We start from the raw sequence: 16,211 nt of genomic DNA on the forward strand, positions 1-16,211 counted from the left end.
GGCCAAAAAAATTTAAGAGCAGACTCAATAAGTCTTATTTAATAAATGCTTTATGCAAAAGATACGGGGAGTTTCTCGTAGCGCTCGGGCAAATGAGAATGACTACCTAGGCGACAAACGTTTCCCTACACTCCGCTAAAAGGCTGACGTGCGAGCATACAGCCTTGACGCACAACACACACTGCGTCCATTTCGGTGTCTTACACAAAGATCCTGGGCAGTTCCCACCCTCAAGAACGGAGATCAACATACGGGGTTTATTTACTGAGCTTAGTGTGGGCCTGCAACTTGCCACCTACAGAGTGCCAACGTATGAAAACGCACACACGAACACAGGCACATGACCTCTCTTCGTGTCGTGTCTCGTTCAATCGCGCTCTAAGAAGTGCACTCTCATTCTGAGTCATTTACGCATGTCGGCCCAGTGTCGTGTATTTAACACATGACACCATTCAGTCTTGTGTTGGCCTTTTCATTGAAAACATGGCTGTGCTTTCTGTGTTATATACCAGCAAATTAGGCCAGAAGGAGCTCGACTTTTCTCCAGGTTCAAATGGATGTCTATGCTACATGTGAGAGACCATCTTTACGTTTGAGCATCACATTTGAGATGGGCATGAAAGGCTACTGAAGTAAGGGGTTAATTCACGACATCCCTCACAGGAGAGGAAATCCTCTGTGGCACCACGGTTTCTCAGCCTCGGCACTACTGGTATTTTGGGCCAGATAATTCTTTGCTGTGGGAGGGCTGTCCAAAAGCATTGTAGGATATTCGGCAGCATCTCGATGCCAGTGCCCCACTCCCATCCAGGGCTAAGTGCGGAAATGTCTCCAGACCCTGCCAGGTGTCCCCTAGGGGGCAAAATCACCACCCCCGCTCCCCCCTCCCCTAAACCCCCACATCCAGTTAAGAACCATGGAGCCATAGCCAAATATAAAGGAGAAAGGAAAACCAACTCCCCGAAGTACTAGTGAACACAAATTATATTTTGTACAGAACTTTAATTTTCAGAATTTCCTATTTTAAAAAAAGCCCAGGGTGGCGCCTGGGTGGCTCAGTGGGTTAAGCGTCCGACTTCAGCTCAGGTCATGATCTCACAGTCTGTGAGTTCGAGCCCCACATCGGCTCTGTGCTGACAGCTCGGAGCCTAGAGCCTGCTTCAGATTCTGTCTCCCTCTCTCTCTGCCCCTCCCCTGCTAATGCTCTGTCTCTCTCAAAAATAAACATTAAAAGAAAAAAAATTAAAAAAAAAAAAAGCCCAGCCACAGGATGATACAATTTAAAGTCTCGCCATATTCTTTTAGGAATGAAGAGCAGGATAAAGAGGCCTTTAAAAACGCTTCGCAAAAGTAAACACAGACCTAGGATACCGCCTTTGCCAAAAGTAAGATTTGGTGTAAGATAAATCAGAACATACCAGTGTAGATGACTGCTTTCCACTGCTTCCAACAAAAGGGGTGGGGGTGGGAGAAGCTGGCCTTCTGTAAATGAAATCAAAATTCAAATTTCTCTTAAAATAGCTTACAAGATATACAAAATTATACAAGGTACAATTACGTAGTTCACATACACAATAGTTTCCAGATGTATTCGTTTGCCTCACGTGGTAACTCTAGTGCAGGGAAAAACAGGGCTTGTTTGGATCAGGAAACAAAAGCACAATTCAACTTATTATTCCATGAGTAAAAGAGAGAATGTATTCTAGAATGGAAAGATGTCAGAGCAATTCATCAGCTGAAGGACAGTTCCTGTTTTACTAACAGACCCAGCAACACATCTAATTGCAGGGAAAAGAGCAAGCATGTGAGGGAGGAGGGCGGGGGGGGGGGGGGGAGCACTATTCAACGGGTAAATACTATTGTGTTCAGAAAACAAGACAAACTCAGAAAATTGTCAAAATGTCATTTTGGTCTTTATTTTTGGACACGTAGCATGTTTTCATAAATCAGTGTTATATGTGCTCATTTTTATAATATCAAAAGAAATACAATATATTTTTCATAAATTCCCCATCACTGCAAGTTCACTTTCAAATAAATGTAAGTAGCGGGGTAGAACAATATGTTCCCACATATTGACCAGTGCAACACTGACAGTTACGATTAAGGTATCCAGGAAGCCTGAAAATTAAGATTAACGAGAACAAGCAAATTTACTTCCATTTGTTAAAAACAAAGGAAATAATTCTGATTTGCAAATTACATACTTTACATGCAAGAAGTTTAAATCCCATTTCCACCTGAAACACATGGCAATCTTGAAAATATGCTAAGAAACAAAAATAGAAGAACCAACAGTAGTATGCCCTTCAAAATTGCTCAACAGGATACATAAAAGCAAAGGTTACAGTTGCGTGCTTCGCCGTGAATACTGGCACTGTTTCATATTTATATAAATCCATTTCTGTGCATAAAAATCCCAATGAAATTTAATGGTTTAGGTCAGTCCATTTTTCTTTCACCAAAGAACCGTTAACTTCCAGGTTTTAAAAACCGCACTCCCGCGTTTGTGTTTCGGCACAAAACACAAACATATTCCCTACGTTATCGGTGGCAACCGGTTAACGGGCATGTTAAGATACTTTTTAAAAAGAAGTTTTGTGAATGTTATCATTAAAGAAAACAAGTCCCGTCAAGGATCACAATACTGCCAGAATCTATCTAGTGCACCGACGAGTGCCTCGTTCTTTTGATCTCGCAGTCCTTGATCACAAAAACTTAGTCTAAGGAGTTCAAGGAGTTCGTAAGACACACCATGTGGATAACTTGGGGTTTAAAAACCCATGGCTCTGGGCAACAACGATTACAGTGAACAACACACATCCACACAAGAGACTGTGTTCCTAACATTTTCAGACTCAATCTGCTATAAATAAAACATTCTGGGGCAAAGACTTTTGCATACGGACGATACTGCTCAGACATCAGCTAGGCCACAAGTGAAGGGACGTGGCTTGCATCGAAGGTACAGGGTAGCAGCTGACTTGGAGACTGCACACCTCGTACGTTCTGCTCGGAAGACATGAAGGCATGTACAGAGGACTAAACGATGCACGGAAGCACGTGGAGGGTTTCTCTGCACTAGCATCAACAGTGATATCGGTCCCTAGTATTTCAAAAGAAAAGGTATTTTCATAAACACAAACGAAGACGAAGGCTCTACCTAGGAGAACGCATGTGACAAGATCGAAGAAGTAATCAGCGTATGCTGACAGTTTCTTCCCGGCATTAAAAGCAGGAGCATTTTTGGCATGTTTGATATTTTACCAGCTTGTCACCTGTGACTACAGAGAAGTGAGCCATCGGAGTGATCGACAAAGAGCACATGTGCCCCTGGTCCTTAACAGCAGGAAGTGTCTGGTTCAATGTTCTACACATAGTAGGTGCTTAAAACATGCTACTAACTGATGGACCATCTTACTCAAGAAACCTGCTGACGGTACGTAACACTGAGCGAAACAAATCAACGGCTACGAACAGGACTTCAATGGCTATGACGTGTGTGAACAGGACTCAAAGTAGTTCGTATCGTTGTTGTACTTCCCTAAAGAAAACTTGTAAACATCTGGTGAATGTCTAATTAATGGTAGAACATTTAAAATTGGCCAAAAAATGCCCAGAAAACATTTGGCCCTTCAGCACCCAAAGCTCCCAAAATATAATGTTAAAACATCTCCGTTAAAGGGATTTCAGTAGTCTGAAAAATGTCATACCTGAGTGGCTTAAATGTTCTCTCCTAAATTTTAAGTAAGTGCAAGGAGTTTCTACACTCAGGAGTTGCATAAGTTTTTATCTTTCTTCAAAATAAAACATTGAATGGTATAGAGGTAGCATAACTTACTAAATGAACTTTAAAAAGAAAAAGAAAAAAGCAAGGTTATTTTCGATAGTCTTAATAGAACTATCACAAATGTGTAAAATGTTACAATCCAGGCTTTCTTCTACCTGGTTTTAGACATCGCATTATTCTTGCCCTCTTTTTTACTGGGAGGGTATCGAGGAGTCCAGGCCCCGTCTGGCCCTGTGGCGTCTATTGCAACGTCGATGACAGAATCTGGAGTCACCCATCGCAGGAAAACGAGGAAGAGAAAGTTGACTACAGCCAACAAAGCAAAAATGTAGCCCGTCACCGGGCCGCAGTGAGAGATGAGTCTGTCCAGTCGTCTGTCCATCGGTAACACGGCTTCTCCTGCCACGCGGTCGTACACCTGGCAGAGAGAGGCCGACAGTGAGCACTGTAACCCACGACAAACAACGACCCGCGCCGACCAGGAATGCTGTACAGATGCAAAGTGAGGTCGCTTACATTTCGTTGCTGTTGCTGTTTTAGTAATGATGTGATGAATACAATCACGGTCATTATTGTCATTTGATTCAACACTTATGGAGTACTTATTCTGGCCAGAACACTGGGCTACACTCCTGGCCTCTAGGGCATCACCACCAAACTTAACCAACTACGAGAACTCCGAAGTCCTGAGAAGCCGGAGCCGCCTTTCGGGTCACGTCTGTCGAGGCCGTATTTAATGCGGCAGTGAATTCCTGAAGCAGGGCTGGCCTTCTAAGGTTCCGGGATGCGGCTGAGATGCTCTCACCACTAGCCCCCAGCAGAGAGCTCTAATCTAGTGCGCTTCTGGGTAAGAGAGGCCCTTCCGTCCACAGCCACGTGAGGCCGTGCTGCTGAGCACAGATGGTGAGCACATACACAAACACTTTGTAGACTCCACACGGAAGGAAGGGGGAAAAGACGGGGGACATTTTAGCAGATGGCACAGGTCGGACACCGGCACCTAACGCAAAGCTGACTGCCGAGAACTGGTGGCAGGTGGCGTGCTTTGTGAAACACCGCCAAGCACGGACCTCAGAAGTATTCCAAACAAAACCCCACGAAGACCCGTAAACATGTTTGTTTCGAACACAAACGAGGCCAGCATTTATGTTTCAACAGCCTCTCAGCATTCCTTGCGGTCCTTCCCACACAGCAGACCTGTGCGCCGCCTCCTTGCGAACCCAAGGAAGTTGTGACACGCGGTGCAGGTGCCACAGGACAGCGACCTCTGGAAGGGTGCGGGCCGTTTTCGGCTAGCTCTTCCACCTTCCAAACATCTGGGACACATCTCAATCAGAATTATGCGGGCACTGCTGAATTAGGATAGTTGAGAAAGTACGCTTCCAGAGTGAACTCCAATTCAATTTCTTCATCAAGTTTCTAAATAGCACGGTTAAACTACAAAGCAGGAGTTGAACAGGATCAAAATGGCCTGTGTGGACCCGGCAGAATTAAAAAAGCAACTCCAAATTCTCTACTGCTGCTTTTTATTTGTGATCCTGTTTGCAACATCTGTCACGTGCATTTTGAGTCCTCACTCATTATGTTCTCAATCAGCCCAAAGATGCCAAACTCCTCTTCCCACGGAAAATCACATTACTTAGCAAAGGTGACGCAAGGGTTTCGGGAAGTAGCCCAAGCTAAATGTTGGCCACAATCGGACTCAGCAAAACCATGTATTCTCTAGTAGACCCACGTGCTGTAGAATTAGAAGCAGCCTTAAGAAAACGTCTAAGAGTAGAGTTTAATATCAGTTTTGCCTTTAACTGTTGTGACTTCCTAGAAAACTTCCTCAGGCCCAATTTAATGAAGGGTCTACATGGCATTACCACTATTTTCAGATGTCAAAGGCAAGGACTTGACTAGAAACAGCCTAGCATATACCAAAAGCAGTACACGGTTCGTGTCTTCTCATCAGAAGAGACTTCGTAAACTTAAGCAACAGAGAGGATAAACCTAGAGAAGAAATAGCAAACGTGTACACAAAACGCCAAGAATTCAGACCCAATCATTCAAATACTCTTTGCTTAGCCCATGACATACTTTTTCAGTTCTTTCCGCAACGTTCCTCCAGGTGTAGAAAGTCTTTACGATGTTGTGAATATCTTCGGGGGCCGGCAACGCTCCTGATTTGAGTTGGGAGATCGCTTTTTCCAAACCCTCGCACAAGGACTTTACAGAAGGCTCACATAAAATGATCAGATTTTCTGGAAGTACTTCAGGAATCCCGCCAACCCTGGTACTGACGACCTTAAGAAGAGACAAAGAACACGTGACACACCATAATTCGTACCTCAGGAAAAGAAGCCAAACCAACTTGAAAAGTCGTTACAGAATGTGTCTGATTATGTTTCAGAATGCAAGTACAGAAACCCCGACAGTGCAAGGCCTCAAAGCTTTTTACCTGTAAACCGCAACTGGCTGCTTCCACAATTGCCATGCAGAACGCTTCGGTAAGGGAAGTATTAAGAAAAATATGTCCTTGAACTAAGACATTTCTAACATCCTTGTGTTCTAAGGCTCCCAAGAGACGTACTCTGATTTTTGAAATGAGAGAAGAAAGAGGGGAGTGAAAATCTTGCTAGAAAAGAAATATCATTTAGAAGCCAAGTGTGCTATCCGTACTGTACTTAGATTATTGCTGGTTCTGATGTTTTCCACCTCAAAAAAGGTTAGCATCTCCAAACTCTTACCTAAGAGTCTTTTAAAGCTCTTTGGTTCAAACCCACACGGCTAACATATTGCGAACTTTTGTCACGCCTACAAATTTCATCTTTTCCAAAATTGGTTGGCATTTAATAAAGATATTAACATGCTTTGATGAGTAAATATTAAAGTCATTTCTGAAGAGGAAAATGCCCCTTCTAAACGGACGTCTCACAGCAAACACCGTTCTAAGTTACTGAGAAAGGGAAGTACTTGAACCTGTATGTGCGGGGCAATTTACACGACTTGGGCCACGCTATAGAAATCACCACTCAGCAAGCCTTGAAAACGCGCAAACACTTCCAAAGCGGTTGGCATGTGCATGCGTGGATGTGCGCACGCGCACACACACAACTTCCAGGATACCTCCAACCACTGCCCCCTAGAGTCCAATAATATTGGGCTAACAACAACAACAAAAACAATTAAACTGTGAATCTTAAACTAAAGTTTCCCATAGTACATACATTTTTAAAAAAAGAGACCTCGCGTCACATTTGTACATCGGGTACATGTAAGAGAAACAACCCACTTAACACACGTCACCCAAACTGAATTTAGGTAACTGGTATTTTCTCACCCAAGGCAGTATGGAATCCATCAATACCTGTCATGTAGCTGGTACCTTTCCCGTACTTCTTCCAAAATGATTCTCTTAGGTCCCTCTCCTCCAATTATGAAATTTAAATCTGGATATTTTTGACAGAGTTCAGGTATTATACCACTAAGCAAATCAGTCCCTAGAAATATAAAATAAAGGTGAATGTTGGAAAGAGTAATATTTAAACTTAAAAAAGTTCATCAGAACTGAGAATCCACTCACTTTGAAGAGTATTAGCCATGCCCTCCTTAAGTATAGAAACGAACTCTCAAACCTTTCCGGGGAAGGTGGATTCCCCGGGATCGTCCAAACTAGGACTCATCTCCTGCAAGTTGCAATTCTTAAAGACACATACATTGACACATCCTTTGTTACCCAACACACGGACTGTTTGGTTTCACTGTAACGGAACATTCTTCAAGGTACTCGCTTGTGTTTTACATATCACCTGTTATAAAACAGGTATTTGAGGTAGCTGACATCGGAGTTCATTTTCGACAAGGCTGGACAGCTGACCGGAGATCTATCTAGGTCCTGTCCCAGCCGTTTTAGGGGCAAGCTCTTTGACCAAGGGAAAGTTTTCTGATATAGAAGAGACCAGGCGTACCTGAAGTCCAAGATCTCTTTCAGCTACCAACTTTCTCCCAGCCTGCGTTCCACTTCCTGCCCTAGGAAAGGGCCAAGTGACAAAGTAGAACTGCAGCCTCCACTTTGACAATGTGGTTTGTACAGAGGATTTTACAGCAAACACTATGGCGTTTGGGAAATTGAAAAGAGTAGTCCATCCAAACCTGCTAGAGCCGCTTCCCTTGAATGACAGTAAACGAAGGTGGCAGGACCGCTACTGCTAGGTCATTAGGGTCCGTCAGAACAAAAGGATGCATCTTGGTTCCTTTTTGTTCTTTAATCAAACACTCTACTTATAATGTGGAAATACCACCTCGGGTAATATAAAGCAACAAAATAAACCATGCTCTTCTAGTCTGAAAGCGGCTATCCAGAGTGACAGCATGTTGACACTATTTGGGAATTTAGTTAAGTAACATTTATAAATTGGACACATTCAAAAGTGAAAATAAATGTAAAATAACCCGGTTAAAGTTTATTAATTTAAGAAATGCAGGGGCGCCTGGGTGGCGCAGTCGGTTAAGCGTCCGACTTCAGCCAGGTCACGATCTCGCGGTCCGTGAGTTCGAGCCCCGCGTCCGGCTCTGGGCTGATGGCTCGGAGCCTGGAGCCTGTTTCCGGTTCTGTGTCTCCCTCTCTCTCTGCCCCTCCCCCGTTCATGCTATGTCTCTCTCTGTCCCAAAAATAAATAAAAAAAAAAAAAAAAAAAAAAAAAAAAAAAAAAAAAAAAAAAAAAAGAAATGCATACACATACATACACACACACACACACACACACACACACACAAGAATTGCACTTCTTCTCAGTCCTTCCCAGATACAGGCAGATCAATTATAAAAAAGGATGGTGGGAGAAATTATATATATGGCGTCATTTTTATTAAACAATTCAAAGTAGGACTTAAGTACACTCCGCTATTTTCAAAATATGATTGCATTAGCCAACATAAATTCACTGCGACTTTTCTGAACTATGAAGGCTTCTCATTAAAATCTTAGCTATCTGTGTTTCCAAACAATTACCAAATCCATCCATTGGATTTCTACATAAACTAGAAGGTGGCTTAATGACTTTTACCATTTAGTGTCCTATAGTTCTTTCGTTTTCTTTCTTACCTTTCCTTCTCCCTTCTATTACAAAGGTTAAGAACCCAGCCTTCTAATGAAAAGTGCAATACACATAGCGTGCTAATTATAACTGCTGATAACAACATTTACTGAGCGGTTACTACATTAGGCAATGCCCTTGAAGGGTGCGAGGTCATGGAATCCCGACAACTACCTTATAAGGAACGGAACTGATTAATACTATCAATGATCTATATTATTATTCTAGGAATGAAAGGGTTTTCCCAAACAATAAAATATTCTCCTGCCTCTGAGAAGAGTCTAACACAATGGAACATACAAAAGGACTTGCAATTGCCATGGTCACACAAAACGGACAAAGAAAAATCATGATACAAATGGCTTCTAAAGCTCAGTCTAACATATGTTAAAGAAACTTCTGAATCTACACCTAGACTCTGGGCCAGAGGTGAGGGAACAGGAGACCTTAGTTCAAGAGCTGGACTCTTGTTTGTCATCTCTGATACTGTGTAACCTGAGTGAGTTACTTACCCTCTCTGAGACTCAGTTACGTGCAGATAACATCTACCCTACAGTTGTTGGGAGGGTCAAGTGAGGTACTGTACCGTGTACAGGCTTTATCAACTCCAGAATATAAATGGAAGTTGTCATCACCACCGCAGCAAGAAGGGGGGGCGTGCCTGCACACGCGCAGGAGCACTGGGAGACCCTGACTGAGCACAACAGGCTCTGGAAAAAGGGAAGAAGGCAGCCAGGGAAGCTCAGGGGTAGGAAGTGGGATTTCTCCTCTCTCACTCAATACACTGCAGTGGGCCTTTGAGAACTGGTCCAAAGGAACACCTCCTAAGGAAATTAACTAGTTGATAATTAACGGACCATAAACACAACTACTCACTTTTGGGCTAGAGATGTGGCCGTTCCTTCCGAGAATGTTACTTTTTGTACAGTGCCTGGCGCATGGAGCGGGTTCGCTAAATACTTGTTAAATGACCGAACTGAGAACAGGACAGGCCGTGCCTTCCCTCTGTTGCTGGTAGTTAGCTCAGCGGGCTCGAATACCATCGTTAGTGACGTAAAGGTAACAGCTTTAGTTTGTACCAAGATTTCATTTTGCTCTGATCCTCGACCATGCATGCACCACACTCATTCTCGGCTAGCTAGCTCACAGCTCTTTCAGCTATGTGACTAAAAGATAGCCTAGGCGCGTTTTCTAAGTTGCAATACATCACCAGTATCCCGAGGGGTTTCCAAGAGAGACTGCGGGTCCATTCACGTCTTCTTGATTAAAAAAGGAAGCACACCGAGAGAGCATGCCGTCACCCCAGAAAACGCAGCTCGACGGTTTCCTCACCAACCTCCACTTAAGTGGACTGCTGGACCAACCAGGGCTCCGTTCCAAATGTAAAGCATACCGAGCAAGGCCCGCGTCTGCACCGTAGGCCACTCCTGGGCACACTGGTACACTTCCGACCCCACCGCTGAGCTGCGCGCTGAGAACCAGCTGCACTGGTCCACGTATGTCTGATGCCAGCTACGCTTGGTAATGCGGGTACTTTGGGAACGCTGGGTGATTGACGTAAATGGCACATCAACCGACACAGTTCAGTTCCTATGAGGCTAAGCTGAACGGTATGAAAAATTCAATAAAGGAAAAGTTACACCAGAAAGCTCTTGTCCGATTAGGGGATATCCTAAACCACGGTGTCAAATCAAGAACAAGTCAAAAATCTCGAAGTACACGATTTCGTACACCTTTAAGTTCTCACCCCACTTAAAGGAAGCCCAGATCGGCAACTACAAATAATGACGCTTTTGGAAGGTGGCCGTGCGAGAAAGACGGCACAGCTCAAACCAGCGGACCAGTACTCTTACGCCTGGAGGCCCACGTCCAACTACTTACTGGCAACTCGGTGTGTGTTAATAACATTCTGAGTTAAATTCAAATACTTAAGGGAGGGTATGGATTATTTTTTTTTTTCAATAATTCCTACTTTAAGTGATGATTTTGATTACTGGACAGGTTTTTCAAATACCATCCAGAAGACCACTTAGGTTCTGAATAACCAGACCGTTTCAGGCTTTTAGTAAATGAGGCTCTACAGATGCTATTGCGGTGTCCATTAAGTGCTGCAGAGGCACTAAAAAAAAAATCCTCCTTGATGATGGCAGACACTTATCAAATACAAACTGGCCTAAGTACTTTACAGGAACCATCACTGAACCCTCACAAGATTCCTGGTGTTGCTCAAACCGTACAAATGAAAAAACTGAGACTCAGAGAGGTTAAGCAGCTTGTCCTCAATCACACAGTGGGATTCGGGGAGGATCAGGCTCCAGGCTGTCTCATCCCCCTGCCTTCACCACTTACCTGCCCACAGATTATTAACACCTTATCTACGATTAAATGAAATAAGCTATAAAACGGCAATGTTCAGAACAAGCTCACTGACTTTGAGGAAATGCATAATAGACAGGAAAGCTAGAAATTGAAATATTCCTAAAGGTCATCCCTGAATAGTACAATTACAGCTGATTTTACTTTTCACCTCTGTGCTTTTCTTAGTTTTCAAAATATCTGCAGTGAAAAGGCATTACTTTTGCAATCAGAAAGAAAGGGCTATGTGGTGGCTCAGCCTCTCACCTCTTAACCACACACACAGGGCTGTTTAACCTTAAAAAGACCTGACCTGCTCAACAACATCAGATTACTGTTTTTAAGTAACTATTAAAACATCAAAGGTGGGGGGGGTGGCATTCACCACCATTTCAAAAAATCTGGGGGGATGTATCAAACAGTATTACACCTTGCTTCGCTATATTTAATCCAGAAGTGGTTATGAGCCCATAAAACAAAACGACAAGCCAAACAATCATTACATACAAGTATTCAACAGCTTTCTACAAGAAACAAAAGTCTATGCAGTGCAATTGTAGCTATCATTTCATTACCTTTTCTGTAAACAAGTCTGCTGACAACAACAACAGTTATTATACTATCATGCCTTCTAAATGGGTCTGGAGTGAAGTCAGTAGGATCTACAGCATTAGGAATGACGGACACTATTTCAGGATTCAGTGCTGCTCTTAGCACAGTGTTTTCCTTACTAGTATAAGAGACACAAATTATGTGGTTTGTGTCACAAAGAGACACAGTTAGAAGCTTGTTTGTAAGCACCGAGCTGACATCAGCAAATCCAAAAAGGGAGTGGTCCGTGAAGACTGTCTGGAGCCCCATGGTCTTGGCGTGGAAGAGGGCATCATGGGCCATGGCAGAAAAAGAACTATGTGAATGTATTATCGTGACTCTCTCCCGAACAAATATGTACCTGAGCAATGGCAGACTGTGAAAGAGGGTCGTGGCCGTAGATTGGTTGTACATGACTTTCAGAGGCAAGTAATAGACTTTGAGGCCATTAGTGAGGTAACGGATGCCTTTTCGATTTCCATAAGCATGGGTGACAATTATAACTTTGTGCCCTCTTTCAATCAGACACTGAGAGAGCTGGTAAATGTGGCTTTCCACGCCTCCCATATTGGGATAGAAAAAGTCCGACACCATGCATATATTATGGGTATGGGTCCTACATGTCGACAGACTTCCAGGGCTGACACGGGAGAGCACAGCTGAGGGAAACTGGCCAGGCCCACCTCCTCCTCTACAGGCCATGCTGAGATGGTTTAGGCATTAGTCCTTAGAGCAGCTCAGTTAAGATATGTGTCGTCTAGTACCTGAAAGAGAGAGTAAAACAAGATCTCAGCTCAGAGACAAAATATATTACATTTTCCAAATCCAGATATAAACACTGTTTTATGCTAATGTAAATTTGCCAGCTTTCCCCCTAGAAATAAAACAAAAGCATATAATGAAATTACTCATCTGACATTTACTTGCTTAGCATTTACTACGTGCCATACAACAAAACTAGATTCTGCAATGTCCTTATATTTTAATTTTGCTTTAAAAAAACTCCTACACGGGGGCACCTGGGTGGCTCAGTTAGTTAAGCATCCAACTTCGGCTTAGGTCATGATGTCATGGTTCGTGGGTTCAAGTCCCGCATCGGGCTCTGTGCTGACAGCTCGGAGCCTGGAGCCTGCTTCACATTCTGTGTCTCCCAATTTCTCTGCCCCTCCCCCACTCATGCTCTGTTCCCCCCCCCAAAAACAAATAAACATTTTAAAAAATTAAAAAAAAAAAACAAAACTCCTACACATAATTTTTAAAAAGTAAGTTTCGGGGCACCCGGGTGGCACAGTCAGTGACGCATCCAACTCTAGATTTCGGCTCAGGTCATGATCTCACGGTTGTCGGGGTCGAGCCCCGTGTCGGGCTCTTGTGCTGACCATGTGGAGCCTGCTTCAGATTCTCTCCCTCCTCTCTCTCTGGCCCCCCCGCCCTCACTTGTGTTCTGGCTCTCAAAATAAACAGATAAATAAAAGTATGTTACATCACAGTATATAAGGATGTGCTATGCTAACAAACCAGTGCATTTCAATAATTAAACATACGGCTCTTTACAGAAAGTTTGCCGACCCTGCTCTAGACCTTAGCCACTGATTCCACAAACCTCATACAATTCTGCGATTCACTTTGTGGTTTATACTAAAATATACCTGGAACTAGAACTGTCTTTTTGACGGTAGCTTTTTCAATATCACCTACAGCACATGTTACAGACATCCACCTACATTTTCCCCTTCCGTATTCAAGGCTGGTGTTAAAGGGCTCCTTTCGTTTTCTTAAACTTTCTTTCAGTTATGTAAGCCTTTCTTCCATGAGCGTCCCTCTCTCTGGTTTGGAGTCTCGAGATAAAGGCTCAGTTAGAGGTGGGTTGGATCTGGGGCCATTTTCTAAACCTTAAGTAGGAAATATTTACTTCAGGGGTCCCTTAGATCCTCATCAGCGCAAAATGCTCAGTATTCGGTACTATTACATATTCTTACTTTCAAAGCTCAAGAGTGCTGTGGAAAGCTAGTGAAACTCTCCCTCAGATTTACAATGGAGATTTCCACACCTCCAGAAACTCAGTGGTACAAGGGAAAGCCATTCCAAAGGTTTGAGTCTCTGATTTCACCTGCAAACTCAGGAAATGCAAATCAACTGCCTGTGCAAAGTCTTAATTCTTCTTGCTAACAAATTTATCTATGTTTTACGTATATTCTCAGAAATACTCAGTGTTTCTTGACCTGAATTTACTAATTAAGATTCAAGACTACCAAATTTTGGGAGTCGTCAGTTTTGTACTTTTAACTGGTTTCAGTAACATTTTCTTACTGTGGTTCGTCACCTACACCTGAATTTCCAGTTGTATTCAATTTAAAAAGATGAGTGATTAAAAAACAACAACAAAAAAAAAAGGAGTGAAGGACCAAATGAAATAATCTTAAAAGTTTTCTCATGAACCTGCTAACGTCCTGTGAGGAGTCTGCCTACTTCCATCGGGTTATCACGCCTAACATCTTTCTGGCATAGAAGCTCAACAAATGGCACAATCACACATTCTTAGATTTTAAAGCCGAAGAGAGGCTAGGAGATCTAGGAATACCTCCCTTACTCTACAAACGAGAAGCCAAACAAGTTGAGCGATTTGCCCACGGTCTCCACCCAGCCACTTAAGTGACAAATGCGAGATGGCCATAAAATCTGCAACCATTCATGGCCAACGAGTGTCTGGGCAGACAGCCGCAGAGGCTCCCGAGGAGCCTCAGGGAGACCCCGAGGGGACTTGGGTCCGGAGGACGGGGCTTCCACACCCACCCCCCGGCAATACTCCGACTTCACTCACTGAGAGGTCACCGGGGAGCGCCAGGGCAAAAGAAGGGACGACCCCGCTCAATCAGCAGCCCCGCTGGAGTCAAGGAGGGTTCCGCCAGGCCCAAAGGGAGGAAGATGGCCAGACGGCGGGCAGGAGTCTGAGGCTGGGGGTCCGGAGTCCTTCACCCCGCCCGCCTCAATCTCGGCGGAACCGGCTTCAGCGCGGCCACCCCGGCGCACCCTCAGCTCCACTCGACTCCGGTGGCTCTCGACCCCGACTTCCGAGCTTCAAAGCCGCGTCGGCTTCGCCCCTTCCATCGCCGGCCACACTCCCACCGGTGCAGCCCAGTCCCATCCGGAAGCGGCCGAGAGTGCTGGCGCAGGGTCAGACGCGCACTTACCGGCGAGTCCCATGGCCGCCAGTGTCCGGACCTCCCGCGGCTGCAGTCAGAGTCCCACCTCGCTGTCCCGAAACACCAATCCGAGGCGTCCGCGCCCGAGCGCCGCGCCCCCGAGGCAGCCAATCGCAAAGATGCGCTGGCGTCACGTGCGGGAGCGCCGCTTAGCGCCCACCCTTCAGCGCGCGGTGGAACGTCAGTGCGCGTAAGCACATGTTTTCGCGTTGTTCAGAGTAACTTGTTTTCTCTGCACAGAAAGTAGTAATCTTTGGCTTAATCTTTCATATGAAGTCTTAGTGTCGCAGATCTCTAGAAACCGGCCCTGGTCTCTTCTTACACAAGCAACCTATCAAGAGCCTTCCTCGGGGTAAAGTCAGAAATCCCAGCGTGACTCGCAGCGATCCTTTAGGGCTGCTGGGAGTTGTAGTCTGGTGGCCTTTGGAAGCGAAGCTGAACTTAGGAAACTCACTCCCAGGATGCACTGGACTTCTAAGCCCAAATTGTGCAAAAGGTCTGGTGGGTTCGCGTCTTGGTTGCCTGGTTACAGCGTCTCTTTTCTGGAAGCCGGTTCTCAGCGACTTCGGATGGGAGGGACTTTTGGGTGAGAAGGCTACCAAAGGCTGGGGTCACGCTGGCCTTGGGTTTCTGGTTATCTGTGCCGCAGCAGAACCGTGTTTGTTCTTAACCACCCTGCTAGGGTTGCCTGATGTAGCAAATAAAAATACACAGATAAAGACTAAAAAATACCAAACTTTATGAAAATTGGAATTTCAGGTAAATTTTATTTTTTTTTATTTTCTTTTTAACATTTATTTATTATTGAGAGACAGAGAGACACAGAGCATGAGTAGGGCAGGGGCAGAGAGAGAGGGAGACACAGAATCCGAAGCAGGCCCCAGGCTCCGAGCTGTCAGCACAGAGCCAGAAGCGGGGCTCAAACTCACAAACCAGGAGATCATGACCTGAGCCGATGTCCGACGCCCAACCGACTGAGTCACCCAGGCGCCCCTCAGGTAAATTTTAAATAAGTATGTCCCACATATTGGGGACTCGACTAAAAAATTATTCGTTGTTTATCAGAAATTCAAACTTAACTGGCTATCTTGTATTTTATCTGGCAACCTTACACTCTGGAGGGAAAAAAAAATTGAGGTCTGACCTACAATATCAACTCCCACTCAAACTGGTTTTACTGGCTATGGTGGT

At 44.4% G+C, this 16,211-nt stretch overlaps 1 protein-coding gene across 3 annotated transcripts; it reads right to left on the reverse strand.

The window, feature by feature from the left end:
• Positions 1–1,891: 1,891 nt before the first annotated feature.
• On the reverse strand, positions 1,892–15,088 carry PIGA (phosphatidylinositol glycan anchor biosynthesis class A). Of its 3 annotated transcripts, none has more exons than XM_058713455.1 (6): positions 15,009–15,088; positions 11,802–12,581; positions 7,143–7,275; positions 6,234–6,366; positions 5,873–6,079; positions 1,892–4,208 (listed from the first exon to the last, which is right to left on the reverse strand). In XM_058713455.1, the coding sequence occupies exons 2-6, from the start codon at positions 12,517–12,519 to the stop codon at positions 3,942–3,944; spliced, it is 1,458 nt and encodes a 485-aa protein (XP_058569438.1). In that variant the 5' UTR covers positions 12,520–12,581; positions 15,009–15,088; the 3' UTR covers positions 1,892–3,941. The 3 variants fall into 3 exon arrangements, with proteins under 3 accessions (XP_058569438.1, XP_058569439.1, XP_058569436.1); XM_058713456.1 differs by having other exon boundaries at positions 12,501–12,581; positions 14,639–15,030; XM_058713453.1 differs by having other exon boundaries at positions 14,639–15,030.
• Between the last annotated feature and the right edge of the window lie 1,123 nt (positions 15,089–16,211).

The sequence above is a fragment of the Neofelis nebulosa genome, chromosome X, assembly GCF_028018385.1.
Source record: "Neofelis nebulosa isolate mNeoNeb1 chromosome X, mNeoNeb1.pri, whole genome shotgun sequence".
NCBI lineage: Eukaryota > Metazoa > Chordata > Mammalia > Carnivora > Felidae > Neofelis > Neofelis nebulosa.